Genomic DNA, 27,779 nt, shown 5'->3' on the forward strand with positions numbered 1-27,779 from the left:
CACAATCTTATATAATAAGGGCTTTTTTTTGGATACTACAATCTTTGTAATTAGTGGGTTGTGTTTTTTTTGAGAGAGAGCGAGTGAGAGCTCACACGAACAGGGGAGGGGCAGAGGGAGAGGGAGAGGGAATCTTAAGCAGGCTCCATGTTCTGCGAGAAGCCAAATGTGAGGCTGGATCTCACAACCGTAAGATCATGACCTGAGCCAAAATCCGGAGTCTGATGGTCAATGAGCCATCCAGGTGCCCGTAGTTAATATCTCGATGGGGGTGACTGCTTCATGGGTGGGCGGTTTCCTTTTAAGGTGAGGAAAGTGTTCCGGAAATAGTCGTGGTTGCACAGCATTGCGAATGTACTAAGTGCTACTGAGTCGTACTCTTCAAAATAATTAAAATAGTGAACTTTATGTCATATATACTTTACCGCAATATAAAAAAAAAAGGCCGCCTTTTACCGGAATAAACTTTTTCAGGCACAAGCTCGTTCGGTGGTGTATCTCATTTAATCCTTACCATAGTCACACGAAATAGGCACTTTTGTCAATTCTATTGCACAGTGAAGGAAACTGAGGCTGGGAGAGGGTGTGTAGTTTGCCCAAGATCACCCAGCAAGTCAGTGGAGGAACTGGGATTTGAAGTTGGGTCTGTGACAGCATTGCCCAAATTCTTCACACCCGTGTTTCTGGGCTCCTACAGTGGTTTCCAACTGTCCACATCTTTGTTCATGCATGTTATTTATATTCCTTAATATTTTCTTACCCTGGTTCCCGGAAATTATATACATGTGTTTATGGCTCCCGGTTAACGTTGCCAAATTATTTTCTAAAAGTGTATGACAGGACGCGATTTCACCAGAAAAAAAGGGCACTTCACCCTACACTTCTGAGTATTTAATATTTTTTAAAATATTTGCTAATATAATAGGTGAAAATTGTCCTGGTTTGTTTCCTAGTGTTCACTTCTTTTCCAGTTAGGAAGAGTAAATATTCTCCCATGTGCTTGTCTTACTCGTATTTCTTTTGTAAAAAACTGCTTTTTTTTTTTTTTTTTTTCTACTTTGGCAAATTGAAGTGGAACATTTGCAAAACAGCCAGAGGAAACGCTGCTTTTCCAGATAGACACACCCGGGCATGTGTTTTCAGAAATAACCCAGTTTTCGAATCTCGCAAGCCCGGCTTTCACGTGCCTCGCAAAAAAGCGTTGCTAGCGTGGAACAGCCAAGAGACGGGGTGCTACTCCTTCTCCAAAGACTTTGAATACACTCGGACGGTCGTGTTGAGTTTGGAATACCTACGCTGGATCTGGAGTTGACAGGAGCGTGGACGGGGACCGCCATCTGGGAAGGAGAGGCTTGACCCAGCTCTGGCTGGGCAGAGCCACCGTGGAAGAAGGGCCCGAGGAGGCTTCGGGTGGGGTGCACTACTTGAATTGAGTACTCGTGGGGAGGGACCAGCCTTCTCAAATATCCTGCTGAAAACTGATTTATTCAAGTGTCTTGCCCTTGTATCTGCTTTCTGAGCAAGGCCCGTCCTGATGCTGGTGACAAAATCCCCCACTAGCTGGCGGGGAAATTGGTGTGGTCTGTGCAGAAGTGCTGCCATCGTGTGGCCACAGTAGAGATGGCATTGCTGAGGGCCGGGAGGCTGGAGTGTCCTAGATAGGGGCGCCCTGATAGGGGCTGTGGGGAGGAAGAGGCAGCAGCCCCAGAAGCACTCTGCCGATGAAGGACTAACCGGAACGAGCCCCTTGCCTGAATGCTTACCTTGCTTTGAAATAGCAAGTCAGGGAAAGTCCGGAGACTGAAAGGGAGAACGGGAGAGTTTTGACTTCACGCCGAGAAGCTGAGAACACTGATCTAACGTTACTCCTGACATAAGAAAAGTGGTAAACAGGCCTGACTCCTGTTTCGTGACTCCTCCTGGTTCACTGAGTACACGGAGAATCGTCTTCCCACTCGACCTGGGGGTGAGGCCAGGGTAGATGGAGGCACCTACCACAGGATGGCAGTTAGAAAATTGTGGATGGTGGCCATGTCCAGTGCTCCGTGCACCCCTCCCATCGTTGCCCCCACCATGGCCCTGCAGCCCGTTTTCTAGCTGAGGAAACAGGTTCAAAAAGAGCCTGCAGCCGATAGGTGGGAGTCGGGGTTCTGACTCAGAACCCCCCTTGCCCGCCCTTTGTGCACGCGGCTCCCAGGGGGCCGCCCTGTGCCTTCTCGGAACCTCAGATCCCTCGTTTCCAAAATGGAAACAAAAAATATTGAACTCACAGGGGTTTGGGATGTTTAAATTTTTTTAAATGCAAAACAGCGGAGTAGACTGTCACATCCACAGCGACGCTTCATTTGGGAAGCTTTCCCTTTAACTTCTCAGTGCTCACAGCCTCCAAAGCACGGAACGTAGGGGACGCGCGACATTCAGGAGGTGGGGTTTCACAAATGTAATTAAAGTGCAGAAAGAAGGAAGGCAGATTTGAAGTGACCAAGGCCAGTCATTTTTAACCTTTTTTCCCCCCAAACCACAAAACCTTGCTTAAACGAAAGCTAATAACAAAATACTGTGTGAAACACAATTCGAAAACGCGGGTTTTACAGGTGAGGGCTTCCAGGCCAAGTGGTACAAGGAGGCAAGGTGATTTGTCCAGTTTGCCCAGCGGGCGGCAGAACGAGATCTACCCTCCGGAGCCCCTGACCCCCATTCTGGAGCCCTCACCAACGCTTGGAGAAATCGAGGCAGCGATCTAAGGCATTCTTACAATGTTTTGAGGCCCGAGTCGGACGAATATAATCCCTATCAGGGCCTACTGCCAAGAGAAGATGGGGCCCCCCAAATGCAGCACGAATGCTGATACAGGATCGTGCATAAGCATTTCCTCTTTCACGCACACCCCATCAACCAACAGCGAACGCCACCGTAGGGCTGGGACCTTCCTTCCTTTCCCCCAGCTGTCAGTCTGTCCCACCACCAACAGCCTCTCCACGCCTACGAATGCATGTGGGGATCTGGGGAGATGAGCTTAACGTAATTTTTGTTGTTGTGTCGTGCCATGTTAGGGAGCTCAGTGTGGCTAACTTCACATGAAGAATAATCAAACACCCTTAATGTTTAGGTCTACTTCAAAACCCTACTTACCTGGGGATGGGATATCAACGTTGCATGTATGGGCCAAGAGACTCAGTCCCAAGAGGGACTACTCCGTCCCTCGCCCACGTCCCTCGACGATGAATTATGGAGACTTAGGCGGGAACCAAGACAAAGTCAGGAAGGGTGGACCCTCAGGAAAAGTGGTAGGAATTTGCACAAATGGTCGTTTTCTCCTGTAGGCTACAGGTCTACACCAATTCCTTGTGTGAGTTTGGGAATTTCTCTCACCTTGGGTGTCTCCCCAGCCAGTGATGTAACATAATGTCCGGTCAGCAACCACATAATTTGGGGGTGGCAGACAAGCTGGGATCACTTTGGAGGTGATGACGGCGGATCTGAAAGAAAAACATCAAAAGTTACATCGGACTGCCTCGCCAGGATTCTTGTGCCACTCCTCTGTTGGTCACTCACAACAAGATGCCATCGGCCCAAAGCCCCCAGAATCCTCTGAGCTGGTATTTCCCTGCTCCACTGACACAGTACGATGCAGAAAACACCTTTTCTCCTTGTGCTGGCCTGGCCCATCCTGGCTCACCCCACGCTGTCTGGAATCCACCAGATACGGTACATGTGTTCTCTGGGCCTTGTTGCCCGGCCCAAATGCGCCTATTCTCAAAATAGCTGTCCGATCAGCCTTCTCCATTGGCACCAGTTTCCAAATATCACTCACTTTAAGTAACATAAGCAGATTTATCGTTTCGTCAGACTTAACAAAATTCTATCTCAACAGGGAAAATAAAACCAAAGACAGGGAAGGGCGCCTGGGTGGCTCCATCGGTTAAGCATCCGACTTCGACTCGGGTCATGATCTCACAGTTCGCGCGTTCGGGTGAGCTTGAGCCCCGCTTTGGGCAAAAACATGAGCTCCGCTTCGGGTGAGCCCTGCTTCTCTCCCACTCGCTCTCTGCCCCTCACTCACTTTCGCCCTCTCTTTCTCTCTCTCTCCCAAAAAAGCAAAAGCAAAAACAAAAACATAGATAGGAGGAAGAGGAACTTGCATTTGTGAATTGTGTGTGTATGTGTTTGTGTGTGGGTCTATATTGTAGCTTTTTGAAAAAACTATTTACTTGGGGTGGGGGAGAGCACAAGCGGGGGCGGGGCAGAGAGAGGGAGACAGGGGATCTGAAGTGGGCTCCGCACGGATAGCAGTGACCGACACGTGGGGCTCGAACTCACAAACTGCGAGATCGTGACCTGAGCCAAAGTCGGATGCTCAACCCACTGAGCCATCTAGGCGCCCCTATATTGTAGCTTTTGAAGTGCTTTGAAACATGTGGTTTCGTTTGGTTTCCCCCAAACAAATTATTGTTTTGAGAGGAGAACGGTCAACCTGGAAGAATTGAATACTTCTCTGATTATGGATGTATGTTAGCTGAATGGCCAACGTTAAGTGAGAGTTCATGCACTTCGTATTTCAACTCACTCCTTTTCCACACAAGGAAACCGAATCCTGGTGCCTCTTTTCAATTGTTAGTCTCAAGTTAGCTAACATACAGTGTAGTCTTGGTTTCAGGAGTAGATTCCTGTGATTCATCACTTACATACAACACCCAGTGCTCATCCCAACAAGTGCCCTCCTTAATGCCCATCACCCAATTTCCCTTCCTCCCGCCCCCCCATCAACCCTCAGTTTGTTCTCTGTATTTAAGAGCCTCTTAGGGTTTGCCTCCCTCTCTGTTTTTATCTCCCCTTCCCCTGTGATCATCTGTTAAGTTTCTCAAATTCCACCTACGAGTGAAATCCTGTGATATCTGTCTGATGCCTTTTTTCAAGAGCACAGCTAATGTGTGGCAGAATGGGACCGAACCCAGGTTTTCTCTGTTCCCCAAAGCCTTTGTATCTTTCATGTCCTAGACGGTGTCTCCCCCCACCACACACACACACACATACGCACAACTCTGTTATGCTCATGAAACCCGGGCATAAACAAATGTTATCCCTGATCTTGGGGTGAAAACCAAGAGTGAGTTGGTACCTGCTTAGCTTCAGCAAGGCAATATCTGCACGTGTGGGCTCCAAGAACAGTTTGGATACCTCTATGTCCTGAACATCCGTTTCAAGATTTAGTTCTCGGTGTGCGCCCAGGATGACCTTATACGCTGCAGGCCTTGAGGATCTAGGAAAGGTGGTGACATTTGGAGCAAAGTCATGTGCCAGCCCCTTCATCAGGTGGCCTTCTGAGTCATAAACATGGCGTCTTCTCCCCACCTCGCTACCCACAGTCAGCGACCTCCAAGTGGCAAGAGAGAAAGCTCACCGTTTACTTGAATCTGGTCACTAAGGAATGTTCTCGAGCTGCTTTTGACCTGACCACAGAAGAAGAATGGACAGATACCCATGTCGGGAGAACCTGGGAGGACCCGTGTCTGTCACAGTGAGGAGGCCTGTTCTACCATGGACCCAGGCCTACATACCCACCCTCCCTAGAAATATTCCCCTTCTCTCTCATCCAGTGGCCCTGGAAATTCTGATTCAACCTTCACATCCATTCCCTGGTCCCTAGTGTCACTGCCATAAAAAGAAGGAAGGAAGGAAGGAAGGAAGGAAGGAAGGAAGGAAGGAGAAAAGGAGGGAGGGATGGAGAAAAGACGGAGGGAAGGAGGAAAGAAAGGAGGGAGAGAGGGAGAAAAGAAGGGGCAGAGAGAGAAAGAAAGGAGGGAGGAAATCAGGAAAGGAGAGGGGGAGAGAGGCAGAGAGTTTTTAAGACAAGTCTTCATGTTCCCCAGACATACCTCTCCAAGCAGTGGGCAGCTGTCAACACCCACTCTGGGGCTATTAAAGTCCCTCCACAGAAGTGCTGTCCAAATCTATAAGGAAAATTGCCAGAATTTTAGTTCAAATCAGATGATATGTTCTACAGAAAGCCCGAAAGAAGTATTCACTCAATTTTAACAAAGTTGATGCTCCCATAGGAAAAGGCTACCAGCCTATCATCAGGATGGCAAGAACTTTGAGTTGTGCTTCAGTAGTGTATTTTCCAGAAGGTCTCATCCTCACCACGCTTTAGCTGGCAGGGGGAGACCCAGGCACAACCGGTCCACAGGAGAACAAAGCCATGGGGCTGCAACAGGAAGTCCACACCTGTGGCTTAGACTTGTTGGCCCCGGATTCCAACAGAAGTGACCAGCCAAAGGTCCTACCCTTGAGGCCTCTTTTATTTCTTTATGGCAAGACCTATGCAAGACCTGAACCAAATGTGACCCCGAATAGCTGTGATTTGTGGGAATCTGCTCATATTTACCCTTTGGGTGTCAGCCACTCCATCGTAATGAAAGGGATACAAATTGTAAGTGCCTGAATAATCAGTCAGGAAATAGACCACAGCACAGTTGGGGAAAGAAAGAACTTGAAATGTGTGAAAGGTGAGGGTTTGTATAGCAAGGAGTTAATAAATGATAAGGTGAAGAGAAGAAAAGCCAACTCAACAAAAGAATGAAATACACTGAAGTCGAGTTTAGTGGTGGCATCTCCCAAATATAGGGAAGGAAGGCAATTGAGAACAACAACCGAATGCAGAAGTGTTGCCCTGGTGTCGAAACAAGATGACAGAGCAACACAGAAAACAGATCAGCCTGTTTCACACGTGCGCTTTATAAGAGGCATCCAGGAAAATCGAACTTATTAAAAGCCCATGCCACTGAAACAGTCACCCGAACCTTCTGGGTTCCATAGGACCAGAACTGATCACTCTTGAATTATGGTGCTCCTGAACTTAGAGTGAAGACATGGGATGTGCTTGTGAATGAATGGCTGAGCACCCTTTGATTAAATTCAAGAATTCACAAAAGTGTAAAAAAAAAAAAAGGGTATTGGTCAAAAATTATAGATAACTTTGTCCATGCCTCCCTCAACGTAACACATTTCTAAAAATACCCCCTGCCCTTTGTCTTCCAAAGAGACAATAGACATTGATAAAAACCCTCCAGGCATCTCCAATACTTTGCCAGAAATATCGGAATTTGGTGTAAGTTGCTACATCCGTAGAGTTTGACGATAGATGCCCAGATCAAGGAAAATATTCCAATTCTGGCTATTTTCAAAGTAGAGAACCTAGAAAAATATAATTTTATTTTTGTAGTTTTCCTTCCTCCTAAGAATATAGAGGCAGGTACTGATAACTTAAGCTCTGTGAATTCAGTGTGAAATGAGAAAGGTTTTGCAGGGCTTACCTAGAAGAATGGAACTAATCGTTTCTGGAAATGTTGTTACCTTGTTCTAAGACTGACTTGCCAGGGCCAAGAATGTGGGTTGGCCACACATCCACCTACAACCCTTCCAGGACATTTCTTCGGCTCCACCTGGGGCTTCCCACAATCAAATGAAGCGGACGCTGTGGCACAAAGTGGAGAAGAGAGTCACATGTAAAGAAGCGAAATGAAAGGCAGCCATTGCGTCACACAACCCCAGAGAGATCAATGGGTCATGGTCAAAGCACTAAGGTTTTGACATCTCGAAGCCCAAACTGAACAGCAAAGTCACAAGCATCTTTTGGGATATTTTTTCCCCCTTGACCTCAAAAGTGGCAGTAGACAACACAGAACCTTCTCCTTTCAGGAAAATGTAAGTGCTCTTGTATTATTTTGGAGGTAGGGATTAAGCAGAGTTAGGTGTTACAGTGAGAGTTTGCTGAGGGCGCCATGACACAAATGTTATTCTGACTTGATGGGATTTATCTAGATTCTCATCTCCATCATCATCTCCCTCTTCTTCTTCCTCTTTCTCCTTCTCTGTCTCCTTCTTCTTCTTCTTCTTCTTCTTCCTCTGTGCCATCTGAACCACACAAAGTTTACTGAAAACCATAGTTGTCATGTCCATTGAAAGGCACGATGGGTATTTTTTTTTATGTGAAACTCTGTGTGTACATACATGTACCCGTGTGTGTGTGTGTGTGTGTGTGTGTGTACAGTTGTATGCAACAAAGCGAACTGTCCTAAACACCTCTCAGCCAGCCTCGGGACAGGGCTTCCAGAAGCTTCCAAAGACTAACCCAATGCCCTGGGGATGACTTACAGCCACTTGCCCTATTCTCTATTGCCCTCCTACCTTTCCCCCTAGGCAATAAGGGCAGTGCTCCTTCCTTGGTACCACCCACTAATGCCTAAAACAGCTCTAGCCTCCAAAAGGCCAGAGCATCTGGTGGTGGCCAAGGGCTGCACCTGTGAAGTTACTGCACTTCTCCTCCATGGGCATTGAGGAGCATCATCCCAGGCACAGCTGTGGAGCCCATGACAGGCATGTCATGCTGATAAGACAACTTAAAGGCCATCCTGCCAAGCGAGCGGCCTGTCCAGCACGGAGAGCCTGGGCCGTAAGAGGCGGCCAGGTATTCCAGAAGGGGCAGGGCTGATGATCAGGAGTGACCCGCTGAAGGGAAGGCAGTAACCCCATTCAGAGACTTCCAGATGAAGGGGCCGCCAAGAGAGCTTCTGCAGAACAGAGAGAACACCCACTCGAGGAAGATTCAGCTATGAACTCCCCCCAAATCCAGACAGCAGAATAACAGCAGCCGAGCGCAAACTTGCCCGTCACCCTGGCCGCTCCTTCTACCCCGCGGCTCTACCCAGGAGGGCCCCAGGTGCAAAGCCTGGCCAAGTGGCTCCCGTGCTCTTCACCTGTGCTCCCGACTGCCCCCCAACCGCCTCTGCGTGCTGGTCTTCAGTGATTCTGCAGTCAGAGCTTCTCCCTCCCCAGCACTAGTCCCTCCACCAGGCAGACACAATCAGACACAATCAGACACAATCAGACACGATCAGACACAATCACATGTAACCAAGCCGAGCAAAGGGGAGGTCCAGCCTGGTTTTCTGTAACCGGCACGAATTCTGTGTGCAAAGACAGGTCTGCAGGAGATGACACAGGGTCCAAATCAAAGAGGCTGACGTTGTTCTCCAGACCTTCCCATGGATCTGTTATTCCAAATTTTCTCCTTTCCCTGATCCAAGCTTCTGGCTCCCTGGAAAACCTCAGGGAAACGAGGAAAGAATCCAGACAAGCTTTCTCTAAGTTATGTGGCTAATGTGTGGGTAATGAATAGTAATCTGAGGAGAAAGGAGATTTGGGGCTTGGTAAAAATCTACATTACTTCTCATTGAATTCTTAGGATGACAGTTTATAGGTTTGCAACGTACATGGTATGCTTAGCTGGGTCATGTTGTTCGTATGTTTTTTCTTACTTCTCAGCCACTGAGAGAGAAGAGTCACCTGTCTGGGGACTGGACTTAAATTTGCTTTTCAGGCAGCCCAAGCGGGACATGGAGAATTCAGTGAGACCATCCTGAGGCTGATCGGATCACCTCTAAGTTTGCTCTTTGCGAAGATGGTGTATTTACTTTGTTTAGGTGTCAGGGAAGGGGACTCCTTAACAAATGGGGCCACCAGGAGGACAGATTCAAGAGGACCAGGATGAAGAGAGGGCAGCCCACCCGACGCACTCAGCTCAGAGCCTTCCTTTTGCAAATCTGTATCGGGGAGATGATGCTGCATTTATCCGAGAAGTCATCCCCTTCCAGAAAGGCAAGCAACTTACCACACTGAGGGACATCACAGTAGTCAAAAAGTTTCCTTGGACTCATCGTGTAGCACCAAGGACCATTGACATCACCATCGGGATTGCGGCAGTACTGAAAACAAAAGGCAGGTGTATGGAGGGCTGGGCACAGCAGGGCAGAGAAGGTATTCAGACAGACATTTCACTGCTGTCATTAGAAGCTGCATAGTGGGGCGCCTGGGTGGCTCAGTCGGTTAATCGTCCAACTTCGCTTCAGGTCATGATCTATCAGCTCAAGAGTTCAAGCCCCGCCTCGGGCTCTCTGCTGTCAGCCCACAGCCCACTTCAGATCCTCAGTCCCCCTCTCTCTGCCCCTCCCCCGCTCAATCTCTCTGACTCTCTCAAAATAAACACACTTAAAAAAAAGATAAAAGGTAGTGTTCCTAGTTTATTGCAGTAGGGGGCAAGGTTATTTTTTTAGGATATTATAAAGCTTCTGACTCAGTTTGACATCAGTCAAGCCCCCTGTGAGTGGATAGAACCCCCGAGGGGCTAAGGTAGAGGTGCTATAGGTTTTTCTCTTTAAAAAAAAATTTTTTTACATTTATTTATTTTTTGAGAGACATAGATAGGGCACAAGTTGGGCAGGGGCAGAGCGACAAGGAGACACGGAATCCGAAGCAGTCTCCATGCTCCGAGCTGTCAGCCCAGAGCCCGACGTGGGGCTCGGACCCACGAACTGTGAGATCATGACCTGAGCTGAAGTCGGACGCTTAACCGACTGAGCCACCCAGGCGCCCTGGGGTGCTATAGGTTTTCCTTAATGTTTATTTTATTTTTGAGAGTGAGGGAGCACACATGAGCAGAGGAGGGGCAGAGAGAGGGGGATAGCAGATCCAACTTGGGCTCTGTGCTGACAGCAGCCCGTCCGATGTGGGGCTCAAAGTCATGAATTGTGAGATCATGACCTGAGCCAAAGTCAGACGCTCAACTGGCTGAGCCCCCCAGGTGCCCTGGGTAGAGGTGATAGAAAGGGGCCGCCCCTCCAGCAGCCTGTGTCAGCGGACCTCTTAGAGACCAAGCAGTAGCAAAAGTGGACCGTGGGACACGACTGACTCATCCCTAGGTTCACCTCTGCGGTGTCCTCCCCAGTGACGCCCATCTGCTCTTGTTCCAGAAACTGTTCTTGGCAACCATGCACATTCCAACAGGGTCAAGCCACAGGAAGGCGATGTCTTTCTTTTCCTGTCCTGTATAGACCCCCCACATAAACCACCCCACAGAGTGGGTGAGACTAGGAAAAACCCTACCGCGTGGAGTCCTAATGGACCATCCACATTTTTTTCTAGAAAAATTTGACTAAAATGTCACATAAGTCACCCTTGACCACCAGAATGTAGAAGACAAATGCTAGAAAGTAGAAACAGCCCACAATGTTAAAGGTCACAGGCGAAGTGAGGGGCCTGAGCCCAGTGGCCACAAGCCCGGAGGTCCGCTTGCCCTTGGAAAGGGTCGTTGCCACGTGCTGATGCCAGTTACATGGAGGCTGAGTTCCTGAGGTCTCTCCTAATGCTCTCTGCCACCCCCGAGGACCTGTCCAGCTGCCTTGCTGTACCACAGGACCAATCCTCTTTGCAAAGATTGGTCAGCAGAAGGCCAAATAGAGTCCAAATCAAAGTGGCTTACGTTTTTTTCCAGACCTGACTGTGGATTTGTCACAGGAGTGAAAATACCGTGTCTGTGGGGCTCCTGGGCTCCCCACTCCTGGCAGGGGATGCCCGAAACGGTGGTTGCCCTCTTGCCCCGGTATCCTTTGCCATTCCCGAACATGCAGTCTGTAGGGAAAAGAAAATGGGGGGGGGGGGGGTGATATGTCCTGCGCGGTTCCGGGATGGCAAGGAAGATATACAGCCTGCGCGGATTCTCTGACGACAGATCCTGCGGTCACATTCTCAGGGCCCTGGAATGCTGACAATCCCAGTGAGCGCTGACTACTTTAAAATGTTACTGGAAACGCTACTGCCTGGGAAATAATCACAAGCCAAGATGTTAGCATGGGAATTTTGGCTAGGACACTAGGTCAATTTCGTAACAAGGGGAGTTTTAGCACGTGGAGGGTTGACAAGACGCAGGTAGTTCTGTGAGCCGTCAGGCGACCCTTGGGCACCCCATTCTCATCAAGGGTGGATAAAAAGAGTGCGGACTGAAAAGGATTTTATAAACAAGTCTATCTTGGCTGGAGCTGTGCTGTGAGTTCCCACCCTCTGCGGTGAAAGGGTTCCTAAAGAAATGACTTGGGGCCTCTTCCTCAAGCCCATCTTCAACTCGAGCCTCGGGAAAGGGAGCTTCCACAAGACACCCCCCCCCCCCACCGAGAACATGATACATACCCCATAGGGGGACCCAGGGCACCAGTGCTCTGATGGCCATTTGGAAAATACAAAAAACAAAAGCTGGGCCAGCTAGCTTCTCTGCCAGGAAGGGGGGCCATCTGGGAAGGCTAGAACCTCGGTGTTTGCCAGGACCAGGGGAGGGGAGTTACCCCGCGTACCAAAGGTGAGGCAGGCATGAGGGAGACCCATGGGGGGGTCATCTCAAGTACTATCTAGGAGGGATATGCAGACGGGCACAGAGCCTAGGGTGTCACCGAGAGAGAGGAAAGAGAGATGCACTCAGCCTGGTCAAGGGAACAGGAGGTGAGCATTTCAGAGGAACCAAGCCCATCTCAGCAAGGAGAGGGGTCTCAACTTCCAACAAAGTTCTTGTTTTAGTCATTACCCTCTGGAGGTGTTTGAGTTACCTGAATGTGGCCAGATGGGCCCTGCACCCCTGAGTCTCCATGCTGGGGCCGAGGGGAGACAAGCCCAGAAGCAGGTGCTAAGCGCTCAGAGCTACATACACTCCCAGGGCCAGGGAAGCACAGGGGAGCGTGATTATTTTCCTTGGATGACAATCACAACCCTGTGTTCGGGCCCAGGCACCCCGCAAGCCACATATCCACCTTCCCAGGTTTGTGTCAGGGAGCCTCACCCAACTGCCTTCCGAGCCTTCCTAACTCAGTACATTCAAACCCGAATTAATCATTTCTACTTCTCCATGGAGGAGGTGAGCGTTGGGTGTTCCAGCAGATTCCATCCTGGCCAGTACTGCCATGGTCAGCCCCTCAGTCTCCTCGGGCTCACATTTCATCCATCCCTCACCACCAATTGGTTTGCAAGTCCTTAAAACGTGGCCCACCCACGTCACACGGGCAGTAGCGGCTGTGGCCTCCGGTGGCCGACCGTCAGCCGGGGCTCAGTTGCCTGTAGCAATAAAGCCCTTCCAAGAGACGTCCCACCTCGCATCCTCCCGATGCCCAGGTGTGTGGACGTCAGGGCACGGACTTCTCACCTGACTCGGAAGGGTCCTCTGCACTCGGAACCTGGGAAACAGTCGGGGACTTGGTGGCACTCTCTTCTCTGTCTGGACATTTTTTCAGGTTACAGAATTCCCAGCGGACACTGGGGTCGGTGGTGTAACACCAAGGGCTCTTGTCGGCGTCTGGGTTCCTGCAGTAGTTCATGGTCAGGCCGCTGTGGAGTCCACAATACAGGGCGTGAGAGGTGGAGAATCTTCTGGGGCCCTCCCAGACTTTTGTTATAACAGACTGATTGATAGTAAGTGACTTTGAAATCGTTCCCTTACCTGTACCTCAGTGCCAATTGCTATTATAATCATGACAAGCACAGATGGTTCTCAACTTCTAAACAACGGGGTACATTTAAAGCACAGCTTATAGGGGCGCCTGGGGGCTCAGTCAGTTAAGCACCCAACTCTGGGTTTTGGCTCAGGTCACCTTCTTGTGGTTTCATGAGTTCGAGCCCAGTGTTGGGCAGAGGCTGCTTGGGAGTCTCTCACTCTCTCTCTATCCCCCTTCCCCACTCATGCCGTCTCTATCTCTCTCAAAATAAATAAACTTAAAAAAATGTTTTTAAACCATAGCTTATAATTTTTACTTTAATAATACAGTTTATATGCACTTCATATAAATAATTTTTTTTAATTTTTTTTTCAACGTTTATTTATTTTGGGGACAGAGAGAGACAGAGCATGAACGGGGGAGGGGCAGAGAGAGAGGGAGACACAGAATCGGAAACAGGCTCCAGGCTCCGAGCCATCAGCCCAGAGCCTGACGCGGGGCTCGAACTCACGGACCGCGAGATCGTGACCTGGCTGAAGTCGGACGCTTAACCGACTGTGCCACCCAGGCGCCCCTATATGCACTTCATATAAAAACAGATAATACCTAAATGTGTAAAAGAAAGTACCTGAATGTCTTCCTTTCCCTGGGAATGTTATATACATTTCCCCAGGGATAACCAATACTGATTTTAAAGCAGATGTTTTAGATTTTTTTTTTCTTATGCACATACAAATATATCTCTATCTCTATCTGATGAATACACAGAGCTATGTAAGTAGGAACTGAATATTTCCCCTAAGGAGTGACGTCGTGACCACACTCCCAGGCCAGCCCCCTCCATTGACTGGTTCACCATGTTGCTAAAATGCTGTGCACTTAGCATGAAAACACTGTAAATAGCCTCTCAGGTAGATCTCGTGGGCTTGGGCTTTGAAAGATTAAGAAAAGCTCGCCTGGAAAACTAGCTCCCAGGCAGAATGTGTTTCTCTAAAGGATGCCTTCTGGGGAAATGCAGGGGTGGGGGCAGGCGGATTGGGGACTCCCTCCCTGAAGCCACATTGGATGGAGGGAGGCAGACGATGCTAAAGCGGGGGTGAAAGGAGATGTGAGGGTGCAGCAGCGGGGCTGAGGGCTTACGGGAGAGTCAGAGACTACTGGGAAAGAGGCACAGCAGGTGAGGAACCTGGGAACACTGGGCAGTGCGGTCCCTGCCGCCCCCTCCCCCCCCCCCCCAAACTGCCCCAGCCTCTGGGATTTCTCAGCTTTGCAATCCTCTTTCGAGTTCAGACCCACAACCTGCTGAGAAAGCTGAAACATACTATGAATTATGGGAATCCAGCACTATGTCTGTGGACACTACAGGCAAGTGACTGTCACGGGGCCTGGCCAACAATCCGAGGAAGCCCTTCAGAGAGGCCCCCAAGCAACTGGATGTGTCAAAAGTTCTACCTTTTGAAATGGGGCCCTGATCTCTTTCTTCTTTAGAATCGAGGTATACTTAATACAGAGCGAAATGCATAGACCTTCAAGGGAGTTTGATGAGTTTTGTTGACCACATATACCTGTATAACCCACGGGATTATACGGGATTATACGGGATTCCCATCCCCCCAGAAATCGGGTCAGCGTTCAATGTATCTCTGCTGCCCCTCTGGGGGAGGAAATACTATTGATTTCTCTCACCATAAACCTGATTTGCCTCTTCCAGAACCTCATAAAAACGGACTCATGGTACGTACGTTTCTGTGTCTGGCTTCTTTCCTCAGGATGATTTTTTGGAGCTATTTAAGAGTATCGGTGGCTTGTTCCCTTTTATTGTTGAATGATATCCATTGTATGAATATACCACCAATTACTGATTCCTTTTCTTATTGCTGGGCAGACTGATTTCCACATGAAATGATTGTACATTTCCTACTCTACCCAGAACACGGGGCGGCGGGTAGAGTTGTTCTGCAACCTTGGCCCCACTGATTGTTGTCGGTCTTTCCTCTTTTCAGTAACAGCCACTGCCATTGGTTATTGTGGTTACAATTCTTATTTCCTCGATGGCTAAGTTATTGAGCATTTTTTTAGGTACTTAATGGCCGTTTGTGTATCTTCCCTGTGGAATGCCTAATGAACTCATCTGTCCATTTTTATTAGGTTGTTTGTTTCTGTATTAGCAAGTAGGAAGAATATGTATATATTCTGGATATAAGCCATGCGGCAGATATATGAATTGAGAGTATTTTTCTCTCAGTCTGTGATTTACCTTTTTTTTTTTAAACAATGACTTTCGGTGAGCAGGAGTTTTCATTTTGTTAAAGTCCAAAATATACATTCTTTTTTCTTTTATTCTGCCTTTCAGGTCCTGTCTAAAAAAGATTTTCCCTTCCCTAAGGATATGAAAATATTCTGGAAGCTTTATATTTCAGCTTAGGTTTTAGCCTGCACCTTCAGATCTAAGAGTTTTCTCTAATTTGAGGTAAGAAGAGTCAAGGTTTGGGTTGTTTGGTTTTGTTTTTCCACCTGGATATCCAGTTGCTCGAGAATGATTTTGGAAAAGACTTCCCTTCTGTACTGCTTTGCTTTGCCATCATATCGAGAATCAATGGACCATGTGTATGTGGGTCTGGTTCTGGACCGTCCTTTTTTCTATTTGTATACCTTTCTGCCATTACCACTGTGTCTTGATTACTGTACTTTGATAGTAAATCTTTAAATCAGGGTGGGTATGTCTTCCAACTTTGTTCTTCTTCTATAGATCATTTTGCTGATTCTAGGTCCCTTGCCTACAGATTTTGTCTCTTTTTCAAAAAAAAAAAAAGCTGCAGGAATTTTGCTTGAATGTAGGATGAATCCAAAGATCAGTTTGGTGAGAACTGATACTGACTCTTGTAATCCATAACATAGTATATCTATATTTAGATCTTTTAAATTTTTCTCAACATTTTGTAGTAAGCAGTATGTAGTTCTTGTACACACTTTGTTAAATTTATTATTAAATATTTTGTTTTTGATGCCATCGTCAGTGACATTGTTTTAAAATCTTTCTTTTCCAATTGGTTATTTCTAGTGTATAGAAATACAATGGATTTTTTGAATATTGATATTGTATATACTTTTGTATATTTCGACTTTGAAAAGCTCACTTTTGTCCTTAGGACTCTGTATTATTAATCAAGTTTTCTGTGAATAAAGATAGGTTTACTGATTCCTTTCTAAACTTTAGCCTCTTTATTTCTTTTTCTTGTCCCAGTCTTATAGAGAGAGCATTAATCTTTACCCATTAATATATTAGCTGGAGGTTTTTTGTAGATGGCCTTGATCAAATTGACGACATTTCCTTCTATTCTCAGTTTGCTAAAACTTTTTTTATCATATGAATGTTAAATTTTGTCTAATTTTGTTCTACATCTATTGATAACATCATATGATATATCACTTTTATTCTGTTGACACGTTGATTCGTTTGGTTGTTTGCAAATGTTAAACCAATCCTGCACTCAAATTACTTATTTTTTGTTAAGTCTTTTGTCTATGTTCACAACAGATCATGTTCTGTAGTTTCTAGCAATAGTCTTATCTACTTTTTGTATCTCAGTTTTTTGGGCCTCACAAATTGAATTGATAAGTATTCCCTCCTCCACCGTTTTCTGTAAGAGATGATAAAGGATCAGTATTATTTCTCCTTAAATATTTGATAAAATTTTGAAATTCTACTTATGATTCATTGAGCTTCTTAAACCTATGAGTTTATAATTTTCTTCATATTGGGAAAAATTTCAGCCATCATTACTTCAAGTATTTTTTCTGTTTCAGTATCTCTTTCCTCTCTTTCTGGGACTTGATTTACACATATATTGGAACTTTTGATATTTTTCTAGAGATCCTTATTTCCTTTATTTTCTTTCAGTCTTTTTTTTTTTTTTTTGACTTTGTGCTTCAGGGTGTATAGCTTCTACTGCATTGTTTTCAAGCTAAGATTTTCTTCTGTAATGTCTAACCTGATGGTGAGGTCATCCACTATACTTTTTATTTGATGTATATATATTTTTTTAATCCTGCCTTTTCCATTTGGTTCTTTTATAGTTTTCCTTTATCTTTAGAATATCTACTTTTCTCTTTTATATTCATACTTTCTTTTAAATTCTTAAACACAATTATAATATCTTTTTAAAATTTATCTATTTCTGGGTCTGCTTGTATTGACTGATTTTTCTCTTGGCTCTGGATTACATTTAATGATCTCTGCATGTCTGGTAATTTTTAAATTTATGCCAGACATTACTGGATGCCACATTACTGAGTGACTGGATTTTGTCGTTTTCTTCTAAAGAGAGTTGAGTTTACTTGTGGCAAGTAGTTAATTACATAGAGATTATTTTGATCCTTTTAAGATTGCTTTCAGGCTTTGCTGGGGTGTTTCTAGAATAGCCTTTATTTTAAGAATACACTAAGTCTACTCCTAAAGTGTGACTTTTCTATAGTCTTGACTAAATGTTCACGGTGTCCCATGAGGTCTCCCCTCTCTGGCTACTCAGGATCTCAAATCTCTGAACACAGAATTTCCCAATGCTGTGTGAGTTCTGTAATCTCCATTTATCTCACCACTCCCTGGTAGTTGTTCTTTCTTCAGTAGTTGTTCTTTGTCCTGCAAACTTTGTGGAATCTTTTCCTGTGCAGGTGCACCTTTTTATTCAGCCAAAGATTTCAGGAGATCTGTGCATATTCTTTCGGCTCCTTCTCTTCGTGGATCCTTCCTCATTATTCCCCAGCCTACAAAATCCCTGCAGCTTCAGTAATCCTATAACTAACTTACTACCTACTAATTTATTTCCCTTTCTAATAGTTCTCACTCCTGTGACACCTTTTGTCCATCATGTGAAAATAGTTTTTCCTTACATTTTCTAAACATTTACAGCAGAAATGCTTGTTTTTGTCCCTCTACCTGTTTTGCTTATTGGTATCTGTATACTCCCTGACTTTCATCTGCTCTTCTGCTTTTGCTCTTCATGTCCTGGCAACCTACCCCTGCAGACCACTTGTGCTCAGGAGCCGTGTGTCAGTACAACTTAAGTGATATATATTACATTTTATGTATATTTGAATATACATATATATATATATATATATATATATTATATTTGTGATCCAATGATAAACATAAAGTCCACTTCAGAGGTTGCAGTTTGGAATGACAAAACTCCATAGTTGAAAGATTTCATTGATCTTTAGCAGGGGTTATAGAATGGTTCTGTTTCTAAGTTTTTGGTCATGTGCTCTCCTGAGCTTTCTGCTGGTGTGACTGTAACACTCTATACATCTTCCTTTTCTTTCACAAAACTACTCAGGAAAGATAGCCAGTTTGTAACGTCTCTACCTCCAGAGCTTTTGCTCAAAGGCAAGGTGCCTAAGACATTTTGCCTCACATTCTGGAGCCAGGGTGTGAAAGAGAAATTTGGTTCTAAGAAGTTAGCTTAAAGCATGGGCCTTCTAACCGAAATTTAGTTTGGCTATTGTTCCTCTCGTGGTTAAAATTAAAGACATACGCGTCTGGGTAGCGTTCTGGGGTCTTCACGTGTCGGTGTGGTACCATAGATGACCAAGGTTGACACTTCTTTCCTGTGATAGTAGTAGATGATGTGCCTCGATAACTCTGTCCGTTGCCTCGGTAGCACTCCTGGACCACAGGAGTTTGTTCAGGTGGTACTGAAACTGAAATAGAAGAAATCAACTAAGTAATGACTAGAACAGAGATATGTGAAGCAATTCATGACACAAACAGAACAGTAGTCTCTTGAAATCAACTTTGTTTTCTTTTCCATATTGGCAGTCAGATGGACTTGTAAAGAAAACAATAGATCCATCACACTGTAGAATTTTAATCATGTACTTTCTTTTGTAAATATTTAATTTAAAATTCAGGAAAAAAACAAATGGGTCAGAGTACTTTACTTGGAAATTGCACTCATGTGCAAGTTCTTTTTCTTGGATGTCCACTGGGTGCTCATGAGAATAGATGGGTAGGAGCCCAGAGGCACATTCAATAGTGTAAGCTGCACATGATGATTGGCTTCCAGTGGGGGCAGAAATGAAATCCTTGTGTGTGTGTGTGTGTGTGTGTGTGTGTGTGTGTGTGTTTCCCCAGACCTTTTGCTTACACAAAGCCAAAGCCTTAATCTGATGGGAGATGGGGCAGGAAATAGTTCTGCACCCAAGAGTGCAGGCAAAATGTCCATTGCTTCTCAAGGAGGGATAGAGGTAAAGATCTATTCCCCTGGAAAAGGGACAGGGAATTCTCCAGTGCTCAGAATCCTTCACTGACCCAGAGCAGAAGTCTGGTACTCTTCCACTTAAGATCCACCACAGATACAAGTTGGAATTTAGTTCCATGGAAAGAAGGAGCAAGAACATTAAGAAAACACTACCTTTAAAGCCCAAGTGCACAGAGTCCCTCTAAGACTGAGGGTAGATCAGGAAGATAGAGAATGCCTACCTCCACCAAAAGCTTAGCATTGAGTAACAAGAAATAGCAGTCTATCACTAAAATCAGGTTTAGAGCAAGAGCCCTCTGTGATGCAAGCATGTAGTGACTGTTAAAAACTAAGACCGGATTAGGAATCCTAAGAAAACTCTTGAGCACCCCCAAACTTTACTGTAAGGAATGTGAAGGAATGTGACGGGGATATGAGGAATGTGAAACCTGCTTAAAGTAAAAGCAGCAACGACAACTCAAATTCTGTTCATCTTCTGATTAGATTGACTCAGTTACCCACACAAGATGCTTACAGAAGGAGGGTGTCCATTTCAAAGTGTAAGTACTATTTACTGCCATCGCTACTATTCTTCTACACATAATGTCCCACATTTGATAAAAAATAACAAGGCACACTAAAAAAGCCAGTAATAAAGAAATTAATAGAGCCAGACTCAGAGATGACCAGAGCAGACTATCAGAGATTGTGAGGTAGCTATGATTAATATGCTAAAGTATCTCATAGGAAAGGTGAACGAGATATATGAATAGGTGAAGAATTTCAGCAGAGATAGAAAGGATAAAATGCAAATGATAGAAATTTAAAAAACATGATATTAGAGATGAAGAATTCCTTTGATGGGCTGATCTGCAGACTAGACACAACTGAAAAGAGAATCAGAGAACTTGAAAATAGGTTAATAGAAATGATCTAAACTGGGGCTCCTGGTGGTTCAGATGGTTAAGTGTCTCACTTGGGCTCAGATCATCATCTCACAGTTCATGAGTTTGAGCCTCACATCAGGCTCACTGCTGTGAGCACAGAGCCCACTTCAGATCCTCTGTCCTCCTTCTCTCTCTCTGCCCCTCCCCCAGTCATTCTCCCTCAAATACATAAATTAAAACTTAAAAAAGAGGAATTGTCTAAACTGACAAAGAGAGAAAAAAGTGGAAGGGAAAAGAAGAATATATAAGAGGTATGAGGTAATATGAAAGGGTAATTAGAGGGGCGCCTGGGTGGCGCAGTCGGTTAAGCGTCCGACTTCAGCCAGGTCACGATCTCGCACTCCGTGAGTTCGAGCCCCGCATCAGGCTCTGGGCTGATGGCTCGGAGCCTGGAGCTTGTTTCCGATTCTGTGTCTCCCTCTCTCTCTGCCCCTCCCCCGTTCATGCTCTGTCTCTCTCTGTACCAAAATAAATAAATAAATGGTGAAAAAAAAATTAAAAAAAAAAAAAAAAAGAAAGGGTAATTAGAGGCTAAAAAAGGAAAACAGAAAGAGAGAGAGCAGGAAAAAAATATTTTCATAATAATGTCTAAGAATTTTATAAGAGTGATGAAAATCATCAATCCACACATACAGGAAGCTCAGAGAACCTCAAGCAGGATAGATACAAAATGTAAATAAATGGACAACACATGTGGACATACCACAATGAAACTGCTGAAAACCAAAGATGAGACAAAATCTTGAAGGCAGCCAGAGAAAAAAGAAGTATGAAATACTTAGGAACAAAGATAAGATTTCTGGTCAGAAGCTATTCTAAACAGAATATCATGAAAGTAGTGAAAAAAAAATTAGCCTAGAATTCTACACCCAACAAAATTATTTTTTCAACTGAAGGCAAAATGGAGACTTTTTAAGACATACAAAAGCTGAAAGACTTCATTAGCAGCAGATCTGTACTACAAAAAATGTTAAAGGTTAAGTTTTTTTTTACAGAAGAAATAGGCTACCAGATAGAAATTTGAATCTTCAAAAAGAAATGAAGAACATAAGCACTTTAATTTATAATCACTTTAAAAGGTGACTATTCGGGCAAAAATAGTATCAATATATTGTGAGATTTATAACATAGTAGAAGTAAGCCCTTTGGGAACAGTAGCACAACACTGCAGGGAGGAAGTGGAAATACAGTGTTCTAAGATTCTTGCATTTCAAATATAGGAGACTAATATCATTTGAGGGTGGAACGTGATAAGTTAGAGATGGACATTGTAGATATTGGAAAAAAATAGTAAAAACATTAAAATTGGTTTAACTAATCAGCACATAGCGGTGATAAAAGAGAATCAAAAATATTGAGTGAACACAGAGGCAGAGGAAGATTGAAAAAAATAACAAAAATCAAACAGGACAAGTAGAAACAACTTTTAAATCCAACCATATTAACAATTATATTAGGGGCACCTGGGTGGCTCGGTTGGTCAAGCGTCCGACTTCGGCTCGGGTCATGATTTCACGGTTCATGAGTCCAAGCCCTGTGTCAGGCTCTGGGCTGACAGCTCGGAGCCTGGAGCCTGCCTCAGATTCTGTGTCTCCCTCTCTCTCTGCCCCTCCCCTGATCTCTCTCATTTTCTCTCTCTCTCTCTCTCTCTCTCTCAAAAGCAAATAAAAACATTTAAAAAATTAAAAATAAATAAGAATAAAAATAAAGCAATTACATTAAATGCAAATGCTAAACATCTCAGTTAAAAGGCTGAGAGAAAAGAGGTATCATACAAACAATAGTGAAAATGGGGCTGTAAGGGCTGTATTCCTACAAGTAAAAGCAGACTGAAGCGGGCAGTCTTTCCAAAGATAAGGGGAGACGTTACATAATGATGAATGGGTCATTTCTTCAAGAAGACATGAACAATCCTAAATGTATATATGCCTAACAAAGAGTTCCAGAATAGATAAAGCAAACACAAGACCAAGAAGATATGGACGAATCCATAGCTCAAGTTGGAGACATCACCATTCATCTCTCAGAAATCTATAGAACATTGATAAAAACAAAAATTAGGAAGGATTCAGAAGAGCGAAACAACACTAACCCACCCGTCCTAACTGGCCTTCGTAGAACACTACCCGACAACAGCAGAGCTACCTGCTTTTCAAGAGCACGGGGCACGTTCACCAAGACAACCATATTCTCGACCTTAAAACAAGCCTCAACAAATTCAAAATTATTGAAATCATACAGCATGCTCTCTGAACAGACCAGAAGGAAACTATAAACAAAGCTACCGTGCCCTGTGGCACCACTGAAGTGGAAAAACCCAGAATGCCTCGGGGCCCTCGGTAAGCTCTCATTCCCCTTCCTTACCTGGGGCGTCCAAATGTTCTGAGGACAGTGGCGAGGACTCACAGGATGGGATCTGACAGTATTCCCACCTCACTTCGCTGTTGGTCGTATAGCACCACGGAGTTGTTTCTCCATCAGGGTTGCGACAGTAGTTTTCATCCAAATTTCTGAAAAAGAAGTGATTGGGAATCCAGCTTTTCAAAAAGGCTCAATACATAATGGTGCATGCATGCTTGTTGATGGTGATATTGGAGATGCACCCAGCTAATTCTCCAGAATGACACAAATCAAGTAACAGGCGGAAACTTAAGCACAGAGGGATTCCGCAGGATCCGCAGAATTATGGCACCGATGCTTCTCACTGGCAAATGATGGGACTATACGCCTCAACTGTGGATAGTGAAGCAAAATAGGTCTTTTGCTGTGGGCTGGGTGCTATGCTCAACGTGGAAAACACAGTGGGTATTTTCCAGACCGTTTCTGCCTCAAGAAGGATACATCATAGCTGTAGAATTTAAGTGTTCTCAAACCTTACTGTGCATTTAGTGGAGAGCTTTCCAAAATACACTGTCGGGACCCACTTCCGAGTTTCTGATTTAGTGGATCTGGACAGGGCTCAAGAATCTGCATTTGGAACAAATTCTGATGATGCCAGTGCTGCTGGTCTGGGGAACCACACTTAAAGAACGAGCGTTAGAGGAAAGGCAGTGTGAAATTTCACTTCCTTGTGTATGACTTGGCCAGTTCTCATTCGAGAATACTTTAATGTTGGTTCCTCTCGTAACAAAGCCAAGGCCGAGTCAGTGGGATTTCACATTCCATTCAGCAGACAGGGATTGAGACCAGAGGCGGACTTACTTGCAAGGGAAGTTTTCAGGGGTCCTGTTGTGCTTGTGAGGGGTCTGTTCGCTCCAGCGCTGACAAGTGTGTCCGGATACGGTGAGGGACACCTTCCCTCGGTAGTTTTCACCTTTGCCTTTCAGACACTCATACGTTGGACCAGGAGTTGGGGGTGGTGTTGCTTGAATGGAGGTAATAAATTACTATGAGTATTTTAAAAATAAAGAATGCACAGATGGATATTGTAAGAGGGATGGAGACAGGGAGAATCAGCCTGTCTTCGGCTCATCCTCTCTTGGAATCTGGCATTTGAAAGTTGTCATCATTTTCAAAAGAAGTTGACTTGGTAGAGTTTATTAGATCATCTAATGAGGAACTCTTCCCAAGACAAGACCCTTGGAGTGGATGTTTCTTTTTATATTTTCTCTGCTCAGTTCATTCATGGTAAGAGTCACATATACCAATGATACAACTTCCTTTGCAATGAATAAATTATTCACTGAGTAAACATAACTGGAGAACACCCAGCATTCTATAAAGCCAAACAACAAGGAGCCCATTGAAAGAAGGCAAAAATTACTTCCAAGGAAAAGCGTATGCATACGGAAATCAAGAAATTCTTGAGAGGAAAAAAAAAAGATGACAAAATAACTGATATTCATAAAGGAGAGCACCTGATAACCTTCAGAGTCCCAAAGCACGATTGTCAGATCAAAGAACAGGAAGCCACCATCAAGGTCTCCTGCATCTTTTTTAATCTTCGATGACTGTCCTTGTCTAAATGTTTAGTCCTCTGTTACAGGTTCTCCCAGAAGGAAAACATAAAATTGTTTCTTCCAAGTCATTCCTGCCAAGTCTTCCCCTGAATACTATCTTTCTGCTGCTCTCTCACAAGTTTGGCTTACTGAAAAACTGCGCATCCAGAGAGATCGCTTTGTTTACAAAGCAACAGTCACGAGGAACTCGGATTGATTTGAAACCCATGTATCAGAAAGCATGGGTCTGTTGCCCTTATGCACTAGAGAAAAGTAGGATAGCAGAGATACTTCCCCCAAACCTACATTGAACTGTACTTGGAAGAGGCAAGAAAAACAACAACGAAAACATAATCAGTAGAGGCTCTGATCAATTACCTACAGTCATCAATAAATTGTTTTAAAAGAACAATTATATCCCACGGGACCTATAAGGCACGTTTTAGGCACAGCGCTCGAGCCTGATGCAAGGTTTCTGTTTGTTTTTGTTTGTTTGTTTGTTGTTGTTTGCTTGTTTTGTTTTGTTTGTTTGTTTCTATTTCAAGGGCTTAACAGGTGAGGATCCCTGAGGACCGGGCAGGAGCCATACTTACTACAGCGCGGGATGTTACAGAACTCCCAGCGTTTGTTGGGATCTGTGGTGAAACACCACGGGCGGGGCTCCCCATCAGGGTTACGGCAGTAATTCATCTTCAGGTTCTTGTTTGGAAATCTGAAGGGGTAAGAAGGATTTTAATAGCACTGAGCATTTACATTTATGGGTGAGAACCACTTCAAATGAGCAAATATTGAGCATCTGCTGTGTGCTAGGCACAGTCAGGCACCCAAGGAAATGACTGGATGAGAGCTGTCCTCAAAGAGGTAACTATCTCATTAGAAAGATTAGCTCACTATTCCAAGGGCTGTTTTTCTAACAGTGTATATATGCAAAAATCACAGGCCTTCATCATTTTGGCCATCTGGAAAATTAATGTAGGCAAACTCCAGTTATTCAGCTGCAAATGATAGCCATTTGAAAATACAAAGTACTCACTGACCAGGGATGGTCATCTAAGACACTGTATAGTCAAGAAGTTGGCATCTTCATAACTTAAAGGAATGGTCCTTCTGGTCTACCAGGTTCTGGTCCTGTTAGCCTTTAAGCTTATAGAAACTGGAAGGGAGAAGGTATACTCCTGAAGCACTTGGCCGAATAGTGCCCCAGGGACCTCTGCAGGGACCTAGTGACGGAGACTGTGAGATGCACGGCAAGCCTGTGGCCATTTGGGCTTATTTCACGTCCCTGTCTGAAGCTGTGAATATTCAGAGGCTTAAACAAGCCTCTTCTAGTCTCTGGAAAGTGAATTTATCCAGTCTGGGCCTTGAGGCCTTTATCGTATTTCTCCTTTGAAGGCAAATGACAACGGCTGTGCTTTAAGCGAGCCCTGTGGAATGGGATGTATAGAAATTCAGGGGAGTTGTTTAGTCCCATTTCCTATGAGTTTTATAAGGCCCATTACGAGGCATTTTCCAGTACAATTAGTGTGAGAAGGAAGACCCAGAAAACCTTACTCTAGGAATCATCACTACTTTCCAGATCATGGATTCTTATTCCTATTATAAATTCATGATCCCCTCTGAAACTCTGGTGGAAGTTGAAAATCCTCACCCCAGAAAAATGCACTGATATAAATACACATAAAACGATGGGGGATTCACAATCCCTAAGGCCCGTCTGTAGATCATACATTAGGAAGCCTTGAATCTCATCAGTATAAAGGAAAAGGAAAGGAATAAAGAGAGGAGGGAAATACTTGGAAAATACACAAGTGAGATGTATCTGTATTTCTCACAATTCAATGTGCATATGAATCAGCCAGGAAGCTGGTTATAATGCAAATTCAGATTCAGAAGGTCAGAGATTCTCCATTTCCAACAAACTCTCAGATGATATCACTCCTCCCTGCACCACATTTTGAGTAGCAAGAAATTATACCTCAGTTGCAATGGTGCCGGAGGATACACACTTCCAAATTCAAAACATCAGATGTGTTCTCTTCCTGAGGCATGCGAAAACATCTAAATAACATTAAACGCTCCCTAGAGGTGCAGAGTTGTAAACGTCGAATTGCTTTTCCAGTAAGACTTACTTAGAAGGAATATATCCGTGAGCATGTGGGGTTTGAGAGTTCCAGGACTGGCATTCGATTCCAGAGATGGTCTTGGAAATTTTGCCCTCATAGTTTTCCCCACTGCAGTGCATACATTCATCTGGGCAGAATGGAGAAGGAGGAAAGGAATGAAGGAAGAAACGGAAATGGAGGAATCAAAAAAGAGTAAAAACTAGCAATGCCTCAAATACCACTAGCTACTTGTTCCTTTGCATTTTCCAACAATCACTTGACAATGAAATTGCTGCAAGCACTCTTCTAATACACTCTAAAACGTCATTCTCTCCTTCAGAGTAAAATTCATGTATTTCGGTCAATACCCCCTCAACTATTATACTCATGACCACGTCCAGAAATTCCGTAACACCCTGTTCCTCAAACTGGGATCCACTGGCCCTTGGTGGGTGGGAAGGGTATGGGGAGAAGGTGCACGTATCCCCAGAAATCTGTAAGTTCTCTACGAAGATTTTTAAATACTTGATGTCTTCATTTCAATAACAGTCTTTAGAAATTTCTAGGAAGTTATTCTGATCATGTGGATGACGGCCAGTGAGTTGGATTTTAGTGCTTGAGTTTTTGTTGGTGCTCAAGGCCTCCCCAGAGACCAATATTCACCTAAAGTGACAGGGCTTCTCTTTTTATATTATAGCAGTAGCCCCTCCTTATCCGTGGCTTTGTCTTCTGTGCTTCAGTTACCTGTGGTGAACCGCAGCCCGGAAGCAGATGATCTGACCTATCGTCAGAGGGTCGACAGTAGCCCAAGGTTACATCACAATGCCTACGACATTTCCCCTTGCTTCGTCTCATCTTGTAGGCATGTTATCATCTCACGTCACCACCAGAAGGGAGGATATGGTACAATAAGATATGGAGGTGGGGAGGCCGCATTCACGTAACTTTGATTACAGTTATTGTGTATAGTGTATTGTCATAATCACCCCCCTTTATTATCACTTATTGTTGTTCATCTCTTACTACGCCCTATTTATAATTAAACTTTATTGTATGTAGGTACAGGGAAAAAGACAGTACATACAGGGTTCTGTACTGTCTACAGTTTCAGGCATCCACAGTGGGGCTTGGAACGTATCCCCTGCGGATAAGACGGGGTTGGGGGGGGGGGCACTCCTATACTGAGAAGCAAGACTGCTTGTTTTTTGCACTCCTACATTATTTAAAAACTGAAACTTTG

The 27,779-nt window shown here is 44.7% G+C and overlaps 1 protein-coding gene across 2 annotated transcripts in view; it reads right to left on the reverse strand.

Moving 5' to 3' along the window:
- The window catches only part of PLG (plasminogen), a 43,193-nt gene that overhangs the window by 1,843 nt on the left and 13,571 nt on the right, over positions 1–27,779 (reverse strand). For both annotated transcript variants that reach the window (XM_047860704.1, XM_047860705.1), the window contains 12 exons: positions 26,567–26,687; positions 25,031–25,149; positions 23,701–23,863; positions 22,864–23,009; positions 18,848–19,013; positions 13,022–13,203; positions 11,318–11,466; positions 9,671–9,764; positions 7,354–7,474; positions 5,877–5,951; positions 5,120–5,260; positions 3,373–3,479 (listed from right to left, as the gene is read on the reverse strand). In XM_047860704.1, the coding sequence (XP_047716660.1) occupies positions 3,373–3,479; positions 5,120–5,260; positions 5,877–5,951; positions 7,354–7,474; positions 9,671–9,764; positions 11,318–11,466; positions 13,022–13,203; positions 18,848–19,013; positions 22,864–23,009; positions 23,701–23,863; positions 25,031–25,149; positions 26,567–26,687 (1,584 nt within the window). The remainder of the gene's footprint in view (positions 1–3,372; positions 3,480–5,119; positions 5,261–5,876; positions 5,952–7,353; positions 7,475–9,670; positions 9,765–11,317; positions 11,467–13,021; positions 13,204–18,847; positions 19,014–22,863; positions 23,010–23,700; positions 23,864–25,030; positions 25,150–26,566; positions 26,688–27,779) is intronic.

Source organism: Prionailurus viverrinus, chromosome B2 (assembly GCF_022837055.1).
Source record: "Prionailurus viverrinus isolate Anna chromosome B2, UM_Priviv_1.0, whole genome shotgun sequence".
Lineage (NCBI taxonomy): Eukaryota > Metazoa > Chordata > Mammalia > Carnivora > Felidae > Prionailurus > Prionailurus viverrinus.